Source organism: Tauraco erythrolophus, chromosome 10 (genome assembly GCF_009769465.1).
Source record: "Tauraco erythrolophus isolate bTauEry1 chromosome 10, bTauEry1.pri, whole genome shotgun sequence".
Taxonomy (NCBI): domain Eukaryota; kingdom Metazoa; phylum Chordata; class Aves; order Musophagiformes; family Musophagidae; genus Tauraco; species Tauraco erythrolophus.
Genome location: NC_141474.1, coordinates 17,344,067 through 17,360,985, shown reverse-complemented (window position 1 = coordinate 17,360,985; position 16,919 = coordinate 17,344,067). Strand labels below are relative to the sequence as shown.

The window sequence follows — 16,919 nt, the reverse complement described above, 5'->3', positions numbered from 1 at the left end:
GTGCATTTTTTTCTATGAATGCACCAAAACATGACCCATGGTGCTGTCAGAGGGATTCACTAAGAGAAACTTTCAAATTAAATGAAACTGTGAAAACAGTTCTTATTTCCTGTCACTCAGAGGGCATATTTTTAATCTAGAGTACAGCTTCATCATGCTGCTTGGCATTATCTCATATTGCTCTTCAGCCTTTCCAAGTCCTTCAATCAGTTACTAGCCACATTCATGTTTTTTTCCATCAAGATTACATGATCAAACAAGACCCACCAAAGTGGAGCTAAAATACCTTTGCACATCTCAGCTTTGTTCTCAATAGTTTAACAGTCTAATGAGTATCTGTCCCGCGGCCATTCCTTTGCTTTACAAGTTTATCAGGATTTAGCATCCTTAACACTTTGTAACTCCATTGTTGTTATTCTTAAACATATACTTGCAAGAACGATAAAGAAGTGATACAGCAGGGAGCAAAGCACTGCCTTTGATCTCTGGGCAACAAGAAGTTGCTGGCAGCACTACTGCTATATTCATACTTCTGAAACCCATATTGTTGTGTAGCATGGTATTCCTTTCTCAACGTCTGGCAAAATCACATGTCCAGAGATCAATAAAGACAGTTAAAAAACAGCAATGAACTGCTGTGACTATTGCTGCCAGAGAAATGTCTAAACAAATAATGTCTTACAAACACAGTATCACTGCAAGATTATACAATGTCACATACTTGGACTACTCCCTCAGTTCAAGCAGCTGTATGGTACACAACATAACATATATAGCTTTATTAAACAGTTTAAGCTAATTTTCATACCTTCTGGTTTTCCTTCATGTGTTATTATAACAAGGGGCTTCGTGAAGGTTTTCTTGTTGTGCATCATGGCCAAGATCATATCCACGTTGAGAGAGGTGCAAGCTTCATCAGGAGGAACGCACTGCGAGTGGAAAAAACAGTGTGTGAGGTTAGAGAGTCACCCGTCTGCCAGGACAGCTGAGCCAGCTGCACAGTGTCACATTATCAGTTTTATCCTCTACTATTTACCAAAAAAAGAGGAGAATCTCCAAACAATCCCCAGGTAATGTACTGGTAAAGCTAATTCTTAGCTGTGCTTCAGGACAAAAACTTTGCCTTCACTAAGGATCCTCTAACCTTTATGAGAGTGCTACTATTGAACTTAAATGGTAGTAATTATTTTATTTTAGGATGTTTTTTAAAAATCTGGTAGCCAAAACTGTAGCCACCAACACATGTGTTGATCGACAATGACAAATCAGCTTTAAAATAATACATTCTAAGGGGGATATGCATAAAGCCTAAAGTAAAAATAAATTCCAAATTCTTAGAACACATTCTTTAGCAACTAATTTACAGTCATTTCCATAGTTATAAAGCAAAATTTGGCAAATCTCTTCTGCAACCATCAGACTGCAATATTATCTGATATTATGCATGCCTTTGGAAATTAAAGCTAACATTGTTTACACTTTGGATATGATTGTGATATGGATAGCAAAAAAAAAATCTGAACCACTTGCGTAATAAAAACCAATTTCTATTTATCCCATGTAACCAACTAATGAAATTTAAACAGAAACTGTAAATTATGCAGTCATAGCATTGTAACCCTTATTTGTTAAGATCTTGAGCCTAGAGATATCATTACACCAATTCCATAGAAAACGGTTTATTCACTTGAAAGTTTGGACGAAAAAAATATTGTATTTTCACCTAAATCCAAAGTTTAGACTTTACTGACCTTTGGCAGCCCTTGAGGATCTTTGTCTTTATTTGTACACAAAGTCAACTCGCAGTGAAGAAAGAGTAGTGAGATGTTGAACATTGGTTTAAACACAAAGCTAAATCTTTTTTTGTCCTTCTGTGCATGTGGTATTGGAAAGTTCACCTTCTCAATGCTATAGAATTTAACAGATTCATCTTTAGGACAAATGTTTTCTATAATGGTGTAGTCAGACATTCTATCTGGATTTGAAAACGGGGAAACGAAGCATGTTTGAATAGCAAAGCCCAAGGATCTGTCAGCTTTAGTCACAGACACCTGCATTAAAAAGAAAGAGACGGTAAGATCTCAGAAATTACATTTTTAGTTCACATTTCATTAACACTTTCAACAATTTTTTAAGCAGTTTTCCAGTATCACTTCCAATCTGAACTATTTTGAAGGCTAAATGTTAAGGATAGACTGTCAAACTGACAGACAGAAAAATCTGTGGTTTCAAAGCCAGCAGCTGTTTAATAGCATAACCGTGCATAAATACAACAATCCCTTATCTTTCCAAAAGCAGATGAAAAATCCAGTCCAGATCAGACATGTAGTTAATGACTGAAGCTACCACCTGAGATGGGGCTGCTTCCCTTAGACACAAAGACTATAACAGAGTTGCATGGAAGTCAACTACTAATTCTATGTCTTTGTATCTGTTTGAAACTTTAATGAAAAAGAAAAAAAAATAAAAGCAACAGAGACAACAGAGAACCCACCCCCAGCCAGGAGAGGAATGCAGAGGCAGAGAGGAGGTCATGGTCTGACATCTGGGTGGCATTCCTGGACTTGGGGGGGGGGGGGCGGAGTGTGGGGGAGTCTCCTAAAAAGCCATTTCTTGTGAAATGATCCTTTTAATTTACTTTAAGTCAGAAATTCATATTCTTTTATGAAAAATAATTAAGATTGCAACCTTCCAGGGCACTGATGTTGTTCAGCTGGACTGGAACACAGACAACAAATGCTACAGAATAATAAGGAAAAAATTTAAATGGAATTTGTAACAAATGAAGCATGTTGCTCTTAATAAACAAGAGAAGTGTTGTGCCTAACCATTAACGCTGCCTGATGAAAACAGTTCGACAAGAAATAATTTCCTTCTTAGAAGAAACGTGCCTTAAATGTGTACTTAGTCTGTATGTGCTGCATGTATATTTAAGGAAAAGCCTGCCAAATTTTCCTGTGGTCTACACATAAATTTTTGGATGCTATGAGTTATGAAGCGAATAAAGACATTTCTCGTTTTTTCTTTCTCTTATGTGACCAGCAATCAAATTAGAGATGAAGGGATGTGCTGAAGCATCTAAGCAAGAAAGATCATCTTCTAAAAAGAACAGAAATAAAGACTGATGAATGGAAGTAAAGGCACAGATACTGTCAGGTAAACAACATGATGGTGTAAACTAGTTAAAGAAGAGATTATGACAAGGAGGACAGGCATACTACAGTATCATGAAACGCTATCAGGTAAATAAAAGGATGAATGATATCTCAAGGAAAGATGAGAACTACAGGAGGAATGCGAGACCAAAATACGAGAAGAAAATGACAGTAGAGAATGAGGAGAAAAAGACAAAAGACTCAAATACAAAAAACATTTTTAGCAGAGAAGGAAAAGTGAAGCAGAGCTCTTACAGATTAGGACCTAAGCAATTTATTGACCAAAAAACCAAAATATATTTGTTAATAACAAAAGCAAAACAGAAACAAAAGGAAAAAAAAATCTGCGTCAGCTAAAAACAGAGTCACAGAAGTTCAAAACTGATACAGATTTTCCACTGTGCTAGAAGGAGAAAAAGAAAAAAAGCCTTCTGCCAGGACAGGTGATGAAGAAATCAGAACATCTGTCTGAATAAACAGCTCCAGAACCAGACAAATCCAGAGGGCTCAAAGCCAGGGGGATTCATCCCAGAACGCTGAAGGAAGCAGCTGGTTTTATCCAAATGAAAAAAACCCGAATGTATCTTTTATAAACATATTCTTAACTGAGTGTGACATACTTTCTTTTTTCTTCAACTGTCTTAAGTGTTTTTCACTAGGTAGAGAATAAGGAAGAGACAACACACTGAAACAGTGAAGAAAACTGCACCAATGTCAAATGGGCCACTATGCTTATCATGTGCTCACAAAGAGGAACTAACTTGGGCAAGAGAAACGTGGCACAGCACTGCTTCAGTCAAAATACTCATTTTCCTGGTCCTACAGGCCGATAGCTCACCACTCGTGATTCACTCATCTATAAACTGGTGATACTACTTCATTGCCAATGTTGTATTTATTAATGCCTACCCTTATTTGAAAAATGCATGATTCTGTTCACATGACTATCTTTAGAAATACTGAGTGCATTGGTTTGAAATTCCCCAGATTTCATAAGCAATTTAACACCACATGGAAATATTATCCAGTCCAAATCACATCTGAAGTTGAGGGTACCTGGCTGTTGACTTTGCTGGTCTTATTTATCCAAACCTGTTAGATTTTTTGCGTAACAGCGTTCAAAAGGATTGTAACTGGTGTTTTTAAGTGGATTGGAGAGAGATCAGAATCTGTATTAACTTTGAGAACAGTACCATATGGAAGACAGACACTTGTAATCATTTCTTGCACATCTATATCTTTCAGATGAGTTTCAGCCATATTACCCAATAACATGAACCCGGAAATCTTCATCAGGAAAAGCCAGTTCAGAGCAAAAGCTCAGAGACCACCTTTAAAAAGTTCTGCACAGAAAAGCAGATTTGGCAAGAATGACCAATTTACCTTGTAGCAAAATTCATCCATTTTGCAGGAATCTTGTTTTTGACCCAAAACATTGTCCTGCTTCTTACCCCACACTTTCTGTTCTCTGCAGCTACTGAAGTACCCACCTGTCTGCGTAAAGCAACTGCACAACGAGACCCTTCAACTGATAAGAACAGATTTGGCTCAGTTGCATGGCCTCACAAAACATTTCCGTTAGTTTGAAAGCCTTTTTCAGTTTGTTACCTCTACATATATTGGCCCATTCTCAGCAACAGAGAAGAGTCCTTGGGAGGGAGCAAGGAACAGATCTGTTTTGTACAGCTCCATATTGAAGGTCACATTGGTGATGTGTGGTTCAGGAGGCCAGAAGATGCCTCTGTCATCCTCTGGTTGGTGCAGCGTGCAATTAAACTGAAATGAAAAAAACAATACAATAACATTCCAAGTCAGGAGTGGTAGCTGCACAAGGACAAATTTGGAGTGTACAATGCAGGCCCACCCACATTACGTCTACTTAGTGCAAACCTTCAAGAGGGTCACAAGAAACAGAAGTGAGAAGAAATGTGTTAAAACATAAATTAATTGCTATACAATTAATACAATTTATGTGAAGTGCCTATTACAATAGGCATTTCTCAATTGTCAGGTGCAAACCTGAGAGTAACATACCGCTATTTCAGGCCAGTTTGAGAAAGCAACATCTCCCTCATCAGCATCCCCTGGGAATCCATTATCACCTGATTCCATGTCATCATCATCAAAGCCGCTGCTTTCAGCTGGTGATGACAGCTGAATGACAATCTGCACAAAAGGTATTGCAAACGCATAGATTAGGTGATAACTGAGCACTCTCTCTTCATGGTTATTATTTTCTTCTCTCCTCAGAACAATGCAAAGGCCAAAAGAAGTGCACCAGCTAAGCAGATGGTGAAAGTGCATCTTAAACAGCCTTATGCTGAGCACGTATGATATGTAGGTTATATTTAGAGAACGTCCCTTATTTTTTTCCAGAATTCAGAGCCAGCAAAGACACCAGTCTGGGTGCTGGTGTCTGAATGAGCAGCCTAGCATTTTCATTCTATTTCTGGTATTTCTATAATCAACACTGAAAAAAGAAATGGCTTTCTAAAGTGATTTTTTGCAACTTACAGTTTTCCTTAATGCACTCACAGAAAATCACTGAAAGCATTAGGGTCATTAAAGTATTTTCCCCTCTGTCATTTGCATATTTTTTTCAGAGATGTACATCCAAAAACATGATGTCCATTTCTTAATTTTTCCCTTCTTTGTTTTTCTCCGAATTTCCTTCCTTTGCACACCTCTCAATTTCTTTGCCTGAAAATTCCTGGTTTTGTTTTCCAGTGTTCTGCACTCTGCTTCTGTATGCCCTGGAGCTCCTCAGCTAGTCCCCTCCCTTCCAGAACTTCATTTTTGATTTCTTGGACATAGAGCAACTGCTGAGAAGTAACATATACACTCTTTGAGACTCCATTGCATAGTGTTTATTTTTTAGGAGAAATACTCCCAAATTCTGAAAGATACTATACATGATTCGGAGTTTAAGTGAGTAGCCAAGGCTATTAAAAGACATGATGGAGAAAGGAGAGGAGGCAAATACCCATTTTAGTTTGGGTTATAATAGAATACAGTGACAATGACAGTACTTAGCTCCAGACACGTGCTGTTCTGTAGTTTGGAGATGTTTCTATCTACAGTCTTGGTCTGGGACTGTTTCTAAAGTTAGGTGCTACAGATTTGTCAGTATGAAATGGTTTTAACGAAGTAAGGTCAGATTAGACTGCCTTAGCTGTGTCTGGGTTGGATCACAGGCCTTCCATCATTTGCCAAGGTTACTTCTACATATACTGGAAAGCTCAGCAAGAGAAACATGTCATTAGTTTCCCACCCAGAATAGCTGCACTGTACTCAAGCTCATAAGCTGAGCCAGTCTGGAAGCAGTCGCTTAGAACTTAACTGGGCTCCTTAGCATCATCACTCATATATGAGTACTCAGGAGTCCCTTCATCGTGTACATCAACTGATAGCAAATATGAATCCAAATTATAAGAGAAAAGCATGCACAGATAATGTCTTTTCCTCATATTTTGAAAGACTTTTTCCACACACAATTTTGGAAGGAAAAGTTTCACTTAAAATAATTCAGCATATGAATTAAACAGTATTGCTCCATGCAATCACAAAACTTCATTCTTATTCCTCCTTACAGCTATGTGGTACTGCTTATGTATGGGTACATCGAAGCTGCACAGGGAAAGCCGGTGCAACTTCTCTGGGATGGATACAGGCGGTCCCCAAATTGCAGCCATGCAGTTTTATAAAAGTACTTAACTCCAATGCCTCCTTTTTCCTTCAGGATACTATCTGACCACAGGAGCACACTGAATGTGCAGCCTTCATACCTCCTTGAATACAGGGACTGTAGCTGCAACTAGGTTTGAGCTAGACAGGAAAAGGTCAGGATGCCTCCTTTTTGCTAAGACTAAAGCTAACCACAATGGCTTTCTTGTACCACTATGATGTGCAGTGCAGAAGGCGAATCCTCTTTGTAAAATACTCACAGAGTTAAAATAAACAATCTTGTTCAAGATATATGCTGTCCGAGTCCCACATTTGTTCAGCAAAGACTCCAAAATGAAATGGGTACCATTCATCCTGGCTTTGCAAGAGTGATCCAGCAGCGAGAGTTCTGTTCTTGTGTAGCCACTAGCCTGAAACAAAGGCACTTTGTAAGTGGCTGAAACACAACTGTGTTAGGCTCTTGCTTAAAGTGCAGCTCAGAATACTGTTCATGACTGCTGATAGGAGGAAGTGAAGTTCATTGTACAGACATCCAGGGAAGGTCACTCTCAAAATGCTGTTATATATAACAGACAGGGAATAAATGTAACATGAAACAAAGAAAACAACAAGCTCATTATTAATCTGCTGATTAATAATGCTGACACTGTGTGGTCTGAAATGAGCTAAAAATGCTGTCTGTATCAGGCTCTTTTCCACAATGCAAATGGACACAAGCAACCTGTCAGCTGGTGGATGGTAAAGACAGATGTATTCAGGTCTCACACAGCCATCAAAAGCAGCTTCTTTGTACTTTGGAGATTAAAAACTCAGACTGATGGTTGTTGAGTACAGTAATTTTTTGACAGAACCAACCCTGCAAAGCTTTAATCAGAAATTCCTCTAGAAACTACCGGATTGTTGGGAAGAGGAAACGTGACCCTGAGTCATGGCAAAGAACATCTACAGTATAGTTTCCTCACCAAACTATTTTTTAGGGGGTTGAGTGGTGATGGCTGTAGATGTTCTTTTATTTTTTCAGTCAGAATACAGAAAATGGTCTGCCCAAAAAAGCCTGCCCACATTTGAGAATAAGAGATCACACCAACCTGCAAAGAGTCTTTTTCTACAGCTACTGTCATGACTTTGTCATCACACTTTATTGACAGGGCCACATCAGCACTGCCCTGAACCTCTTCAGGTTCTTTATGTTTTGAGAAGGAATGTTCAAAGTCATGATTTATTAATGTATCCACTGAACTCCTGGCTGGGAAGACTCCTTCTCCCACTGTGTCATGTCTTCCTCTGTTAATGTGAAAAGGAAAAGTCAGGCCATCACTTAACGCAGGATTCTTCGGGGCCGGCAGTGGGTTAGCACCTAGCAATTCTGTCAGCTCCGGAGGAAGGGAATGATCTTCTTCATCATTCATCTCTTCTAAAAAAAAAAAAAATAAAAAAGGGGGAAAAAAGAACATTAGGTTATTAGATATTTTTCTTACAAGTATCCAGAACTAATCATTTCTATATATATATAAAAAAAAATATTATCCAGAAAGGAAGCTCTTGAAGGACATTTTCGAGGTAACAAGCCACAATTCCTCCACTAAGCATTTAGTTGTTACTGAGGCATCTAATCTTAGTATATTTAGTCCCTGCTAGAAATCTGCCTCACTAAGAGCTGCAAATAAATTTTGAGGAATGAGCCTATTATACGCAAAAGGCAAGCACAGAGGTAAAAGAAACATCACACTGAGCAAATACACTATTTTAGTACAGCTGAAATAGCTTAAGTGCAAATAATTGGGTGAAATTCTTCCATTACCTGCCCCATCACAAATTCAGTCACTCCCCTGTTACAGAATTACTTACATAACCAGAGTGAAGTTAAACGAGAGTTAACTTTATATTGAGTAAATAAGAACACTGTCTCCTGGCTTATACACGTGACTGCTCAGAACAGAAATCCCAACATCTGGCCCAAGCAGATAATTATCTGTAACCCATGAGAGTGCAATTGATAAAATTAATGTGAACATAAACTTTATCAAAATAGCTAAACAATATTTTTAGTGGTTGGAATTCAAAATTAGTGAAAAATCAGATGCAACTCCACTAGCTTCAATGAACCCAGATACCTTTACATCAGCTATTACTTTGGCCAAATAACTAATTATTTTTAAACAGCTGTATTTATTCTGTTTGCTCAGACTTTTTGGCAAGCCAATTTTGTCTGTAAACAATTTAAAAGCTTATTTAATTGTCTCAAGGAAACACTATGCTCATGCTTTTGGAAAAAAAAAAAAAACAACAAAAATCAAAGCTGAATTTATTAACTAACAAGATATCCAGTTGCTGAAGTCCATTCCAGTGAACACTGAGCATGGTCAGCTATCATGAATTGTGAGTTGGATAAACTATAACTATTTAATTCCACCAACATTTCAGGAAATAACACAATTTGCCTGGACCTTTCTAATCAAAAAGCCACAGATTTTTATTTTTTTTTAACCAGCACTCAGAGGTATCATATCGTATAACCAGCATTCTTGATGATGAGCAGTGAAAGTAGTGTAACTCCCAACAACAAAGCTTCAAAACTGAGAAAGTGCCTTTCAAATCATCATATTCCTGGAAATACAAGTTATACTTTTTCTATATGCAAAAAGCCCATCTTCAAGCTTACCTGTATCTTCAAGCTGCAGATGAAATCTGTTAGCAACAGGGGCTTTTGTGTAGGAAGTAACTGGACTATAGTTATGCTCATAAGCCCACTTGATCAAACTCTCGTGCGATGAGGGAATATCAGGTATTACTGATTTACTCATAGCCATAGATCGTTCCGTTTCCTTTCCAAAACCAATACTATTTGATGTCTGCAAACAAAGATAAACTTGGCTCATGATTTACCATTTAAGGATACTTAAACTGGAATAGTGGCACTGGTTGAACATGGTTTTTACTCTATTTACTCTATTAAATAACAGCAAACTGAGAACACCTAGGAAATAAACCAAATTCTGCCACCTTAGGCACAGAACTGCTGCACACATGGAGAAAAGCCATCCTCTTCCTCCTTGTCTCTGCCTGGAGTACAATAAATCAAGGTAGTCAGAAACTGTTAATCCCTAAACGAGACAAAGACGTATTTACAGCCATTTGTATACTGTCGTATTTTCTTCAAAACTGAGTTGAAAGAACTGCTGAGGTGAGGTGAACTCAAAATGACAACGGATTTTTCAAACATCCCCTTCATTCCCTTGAGTAGAGCACTAAAGCTACATATGGGAAAACCTTTGTTCAAATGAGCATTACTGAAAAAGGCAAAACATAGCATGCTCATGAAGTAGAGCTGATATCAGCTAATGCTTTAAAGTCAGCTGGCACCAAGGACAGTTTGTGCCTCTCTGAACAAACTTCATACTAGAAATGTTCTGTGCCTCCTGCAAAATGTTGAGGATGTCAAAGCAGGACTGAATTAAATGCTCAATAGTGCGATAAGAGAAAATATGCACTCATAATGCACTTGCCAGTCTCTTTGTTTTATTATTAAATAATTACAAATAATGATTCCTTAAAGTTGGCCATGGAATACAGATGAATCAGAGTCAGTTAGCTTTCGTTTTACTGGAAATGTTTTTCAAAATTTCAAATTTTCTTGTCCAAATGGGCAAGTCAAAGGAATATAACCAAGCACCTCCAGCTGCTAGAGGGGCAGTTAGAAAATATTCACTGGTATTACACTTTAACTTGCTTTTAAGTACTTGGCATCTTACACTTAAACATGTATTCACACAAAGCTAAATACATATATATTTATTTTTACATTCACATTACTATTATCACTATAACAATCATGTCAACGACTACAGAACAAGCTGAACACACACACAGCAGAAAAGGCACGATGACTCACTTTTTCAAGGATTTCTGCAAAGTGATTGCATTGCACTTTCTAGATGCAGATGATATCAATGAATGCTCTACAACAAACACTTCCATTTCCATGCCTGATTACCTTCTCCATCATATAGGTAGCATTTTTTTCATTTTTAAAATCCCCATTAGTTTCCCCCAATGTGAACAAATCTTAATTCTCTTTCACTCTAGAACATCAAAAGATTGACTGCACTGATCTCTTTTCCTCATGTCGCTTTTAGACAGTGGTATAGTATGGACCTGCTACCCAGCATCAGAGATCAGTTCCACTTCTCTACCAGACCTCAGAAATGGAGCTTTTCAACAAAGTAGTGAATAAAACTCAGAGTGTCCTGATGGAACGGCATAGTTTACCTTTAGCTCTCTCCCTCATTTCCTCCTAATGACCCAGTTCTGCATCCTTTAACACTCACAGCTTCACAACTGAATGTAAAAGGAATTTTAGGTCCAGTGTCTCGTTTGAGGATACCGTTACCAGTAGTTATCAATGACCATCAAAGGCCACTGAAGATAAGAAACGAAAAAGGAAGCAACAGGTATCCTAATTTTAGTGCCTTAATAGTGTTTTGGATTAAATAATCTTTTATTCTTCACACATGTAACACATTTTCTCATATTACCACACAGCTTTGCTTGGAATTATTATGCTACCCCAACTTTGCTGGATCTCCCTCTCTGCTCTCTTTTTCTTTTTTGTCACAAGGAGACAGCTGAACAAATATTATTGCAGAATTTTACTGTCCTAGCTGGCACCTGACCGTTTCCAAGGCTTGTTTATACCTCTCCACTCCACACTGAGCCTGTAAATGTTCAGTCCTGCATCACCTCCATGAAACAAAACCGAGCGCAAGGGCTTGCAGGAACAGACATACCTTCCTTCACTTGCCTGCCCTGCCAACACCTTCACACACAGTGTACGAAACCAGGCAACCAGAGCTACCTACCAACCTACTCAGACCAGAGAGACCATTTCAGAAACTGGCCAGCAGCTGTTCTCATGTAAAGAGCAGGCCCTCCAAGGTTTTGAAACCCTCAGAGGTTTGTTCTGCACATTTCGCCTCTCACTCTTCACCCCTCAACATGCTTATTTTCTTTCTGCAATTTCACTTTGTCCACTGTGTGACCCGCAGCTTTGTAAAAAAGGACACTGAATCCAAAAGGAGCAATGCAAATGGCAGAGTCCACAAGCGCAGGAACACACAAGCACAGGGGCTGACGCAGGGACAGACTGCAAACAGGAGATAAACACATCCTGGGAGGAAAGCATTGTGTGTACATTATGTGCAATTACCCAAACTATTCCCATTTTACTTGGTTTTATGTCCATCCTCTTTCAGAGTTTCGAGAACACAGCAAGCTGGGAGATGAGCTAGATGACCTAAAAAGTATTTTTCAGTTTTCGTCTATGAACTCAGACCTTAATAACTCACAGCCCTGGGTTTGAGGCTGCTAGCACTAACCTTTCCCTCTCGGTTTGCCAATCCCCTCAAGACAAATCTGATTCGTAGTGAGGGCAAGAAGTTAGGAAAATTCAAGTGCATGGAACTGCTTCAACTAATAAAAGAACACTGCGAAACATTACCTAATTGTTTAGTAATGTTTTTATGCATTGTCTAAATTTGGGCTTGGAAAGGCCTTAAGCTTAATAGAGATATGAACAGATCCTAAATGCTAAATGTACAGGCTTTTCAATGACATGGGCATATTGAGTTCCCTCCCACTCCTCCTCTAAATAAAAGAGAACAAACACACATTCAGAAAATGATGCATCTATATAAATGAAGCAGTATAGCCAACAGTTACTCACAAATCCTAATACAACGTCTTTTATATACTGACATTTCCATATATAGTATTACTTTCTTTTTGTTAATCTATATGAAATGTTACCTTCTGCCACTTGTTACAGAAAGAATTTTCACTTATACTTTTACATATACCTTCAGTAATTAATAAAGAAGAACTTTAAAAAGAACAGTAGCCTTGCTTTTCTATAATCAAGTGCAGAACTTGACAATTAAAAATCCTCCAGAATTCCTCTCCCTGAAAATACATCACCCATAAAGAGATAGCTTCATGGATATGAAATATGGTACTTTGGCTATCTCCAAGCATGAAGTGAACTAATGCCCGATTCTGTCCTGTAAAAGCAGACCCATATAGGCCTAAATATACAGTGGTGAATTTCATGTAATAACCCAGAATGAGGCTTTCAAGTCAAACACTGCTTTTTGCCCTTCTGCTTACAAGTGTGGTAATTCTGGGCAACTAACCTTGACCTTTCTCTTTAAGGGCTGACTATTTAGGACCTACAGAATGACCAGAACATCCTTTCTTGTCTGTAAAACAAAGATGTGCCAGGGATCAGAAGAGAATTTCATGATCCACTCTAGATAATTTTTCTATTCAATTTGCCAAGCAACACCACAACTTATTTCCTTTTATTTCCCTCACTGAAAATCTAGCACGAAATCCTGCCTACCAATCTGTACTTTTAGAAGACTTAGATCAAGCAGCCTTTGGATCCTGTTAGAATTGCCCTTGCATGCATTAAAAGGAGAAAGCTACTAAGCAAAGAAAAATTCTTATAAATATTGATAGCTGGAGTTTGAAAATGTATCTGAGTTATTGCAAAACTGTTAATCAGGAGACCACTGGGTGGTCCTGAGCAAACATCCAGCTCAAGTGTACAATGTGTTCCTAACTGATCACTTAAGACAGAAATAGGCCACACGTTTATAGACTGCAGATCAGTCCAATTTTATTCATTTATTTCAGAAGAAGGGAGAACACATCATCTTAGTAGAAATGGTGTTGAGCCACAAAGCCTGTACCAAAAATCATTCTGAATCAGAACCTCCAATTATGCATAAGTATAGTTTCAGAAGCCTAGCTTTAAAGATTCCAGTTTTAATTTTATTTAAAACTTATTATTTGCAGTCTGAGGAGAGGTGAGGGGAATTAGACCAAACACTTGATGGGGACAGGAGTACTGGCAGGGAAGTGGGCTAGAGACTACAACCACAAGGGGAAGGACTAAAAAAGTTTCCACTTCTAAAGGGATGCGGGTGCATGCTGCGTATCTAGCATCATCCATTCTGCACTCACAGGCATCTTTCCAACTTCTGAGATCAAGCTGTAAATACACTCACCAAAGTAACAGCAAAAGGGAGATGAACTTCCAACTCAATGTTTAGGGTACTTCAAGAGGAGTCGGAAAGTCATAGACCCTAAATCCTTGCACTAATCACCCAGATTCTGTGATATGCTGGTCAGTTTAACAGTCCATATATTAAAAGCTTATGAGAAAAAAACCCACATAGCTTCTGTATTTAGTCCTTGAAATGCAGTAATAATTTTAAAAAGCAGCTAAGAGAGAAAATGTCCAGAAATTAATATGATCTAGCACTATATCACATTTAAATGGATTCTATACTGTTGCAATATGGTATCTCTCAAAAAAGAAAGGTGTCTTAACTTACAACCACTTCCAGCTTTCCCTGGACATCATGCGACTTGATAACCCAATTGACAGACTTTTTACACTTGAGGATAAGTACGACATCTCTGACAAGTTTGGCGCCTGGTTGAGATGGTTTAATGTCAACAATTATATCCACCTGGAAAGCACTGTACGTGGAAAACAGAGAAAGTTAGACCAGAATGCCAGAAATTTTCAGCTATCAACCTTCTTCCAATCCATCATGTTTCCACTGTCTGGCCAGCTGATTAAAATGCTGGAGATTATCCCAGGCAACACAACATGTGCAAAACAGATTGTTACTCCACATATGCTTAAACGTTTTTGCATAACAATAAAAACAAATCTCTTTTAGACAAATAATATTTTTGTTTCTTGTTTACAAGAAGGTGCTACTCATTTCAGCTGTTATTTAGAGCAGGTTAGTTATATGATCAGCAGTTTGCTTTATAAAGTAAATATTGCTTTCTTAATTCACTGCAACAGTGCCTAAATATAGCTGTTTCAGACTACAACTGTATTAAAGCTCAAAATAATACCTTAAAAAAAAGCAAAAAGACAAATTAAGTAGGTTAATACAAAAAAAAAAAGCACAAATAGTATATTGGGGAGTGTCTCTGCCTAGGCAGTTAAATTGTGGAAATTACTTTGCTTAGGATCTTGCGTGTGTGAGGAATTAAGCTGCGTATTCAGTTTCCAATACTTCTGGATATATACTTACTTTAAAAAGAAAAGAAAAGAAAACAGATGTCTAGCCTACTGCTTGCTGGAAAATAGATGGAACACTATCCACACTTTCAAGACCTCAGTAAAATAAGTAGAGCAAATGGATTTGTATCCATCAATAACCTCTTGTCGTGCAAAATCTTAATTCAGCTGAAAAACTTTTACTTCCATATCATCTTATGGAGCCATATGTCACAAGAACGTGCTCATCCCCAAGTAACAGGTTTCAACTAAGATTCTGTACTGAGACTTAGTGTATCTCTGTTTCACCTCCTGCAGTTTAACACATGCCCAGCTCAGCTCCTGTATGTTTCCCTGTGGATATAAGCTTTGTAAAGACAGCTGTGAATAACACCTGAAACTAAGAACAAAACAAGAAGAATTTAACTTTTTTTAACTTTTAATAACAAGACACTTAAACATTTTGCAGTGTTATCATCTGAAAAATAAATTCCTATCGTACTATTAGCCAAAGTCAAAAGCCCAGAGTGTTTGGAGACAGGGCTGTCATTGTGTAACACTGCAAGGGACTTACAACGATGTCGATGTTACAGAACAGCTCTGTACAGGACGGGGCTGCAACTCACACCACACAGAGGCAGATCACTTGGGCTTACCTACTCCACTTCCACTACATCTCAGCACCTTCTTACTCTCCCAAGGTTGCTAGGCAAGAATATTCTCAGGCTGTGGGTTCACCATCTCGCAATGACAAAAATATCCTTCCTGCAAAGACCTCTCCTCTCACCTCTGTCTCGCTGTGTGATTTCCTCATTATGGATAGAATGTGCTCAAATGTAACTGTGTGAGGAGCACAACTGGACAATGCTGGATATCCAGTGTCTGCAGTATGCAGACAGGATTTTAGTTCTACTTTATCTCTGATGAAATTGTACTTTGCTTCTTGCAAAAGGGAAAAATCATCTAAGTTTCATAGGAAATTTCTGTTCTAGCAATGATACTCAGCACTTATGAAGAGCTTTTCCAGCTATGACTATCTGAAGCAAATCCTCTTCATGTGCTTCTACTAAGACCCAGGAGAGACCAGCAAAGGCTGAACATTTTAAACATCTTACCTCCCCTAAAGGTACCTTTGACAATTTAGATAATCCTCATTATGCGTACAGAGAGTTAAGTAATTTTCTCTAACCACTAATTACAAACATTTTTGGTCAGTGGGCCACTGTCAACCCTTAACATTTCTTGCAGTTATCAAACTGCCCCTTAAACTCATCTGGAAACTTGACAGAAAAATCTGTTATGATTCTGCCGACCAACTGTGGAACAACTACCATGGACTGCAGATCACTTACAACCTCTGGACCACTGTTTGAGAGCCACTGCCCTAAGCCTTGCTGTTGGTCATCCCTACCTGTGACAGGTCAAGATTACTTTTAACCTCTCTCACCTCTTCATACAGTTGTCCCACCTTAAATGTTGTCTGTCAGATGCTTCCCTTATTTATATCCCCTTATTCACCTTATATTGGAAAAATTTGATGGATTAAGGAAGAAGAGGGGCAGGATACAGCCCATAAAAAAACATGCTTTGCAGTCTTGTCCAGAAAAATCCTGGGATTGTGAAGCAGAATCCAAAAATCTTCAGTATGTAAAGAACTAATTTCTATTTAAGACAAAGTACTAATGTCCAAGCTCTTGTAAGGATGAAATGGCTACTTTCAGTTGATTTTCAACAGACAGGTGAAATCTTTAGCTGTGATTTCAAACACATTTAGTCTATTTAGATACTTTACCTGTGTGGATTGGAATTTGGAGTCATCAGTTCAATGATATGAACTTCTCTTTCTTGAACTAAGTTAGACATAAGGCACCCTTCTGCTGTTTTTGGTTGTAGGTATCCCGCAAGGTAATTTAAAGAGAGAAAATTCTTTTCTATGTTGCACGATGGAGGAAAAACTTGATCTGGAGGAGGGGAAAAGAAAAAAAAGCATATGCATC

The 16,919-nt window shown here is 38.2% G+C and overlaps 1 protein-coding gene across 1 annotated transcript in view; it reads right to left on the bottom strand.

Annotated features, from left to right (window-relative positions):
- TGFBR3 (transforming growth factor beta receptor 3) overlaps positions 1–16,919 on the bottom strand; it is a 107,266-nt gene that overhangs the window by 11,988 nt on the left and 78,359 nt on the right. The window contains exons 5-13 of the mRNA XM_086617629.1: positions 16,715–16,883; positions 14,237–14,384; positions 9,502–9,691; positions 7,928–8,253; positions 7,100–7,249; positions 5,190–5,321; positions 4,764–4,931; positions 1,752–2,051; positions 809–929 (exon numbers count right to left, since the gene is read on the bottom strand). Of these exons, the coding sequence (XP_086473755.1) occupies positions 809–929; positions 1,752–2,051; positions 4,764–4,931; positions 5,190–5,321; positions 7,100–7,249; positions 7,928–8,253; positions 9,502–9,691; positions 14,237–14,384; positions 16,715–16,883 (1,704 nt within the window). The remainder of the gene's footprint in view (positions 1–808; positions 930–1,751; positions 2,052–4,763; positions 4,932–5,189; positions 5,322–7,099; positions 7,250–7,927; positions 8,254–9,501; positions 9,692–14,236; positions 14,385–16,714; positions 16,884–16,919) is intronic.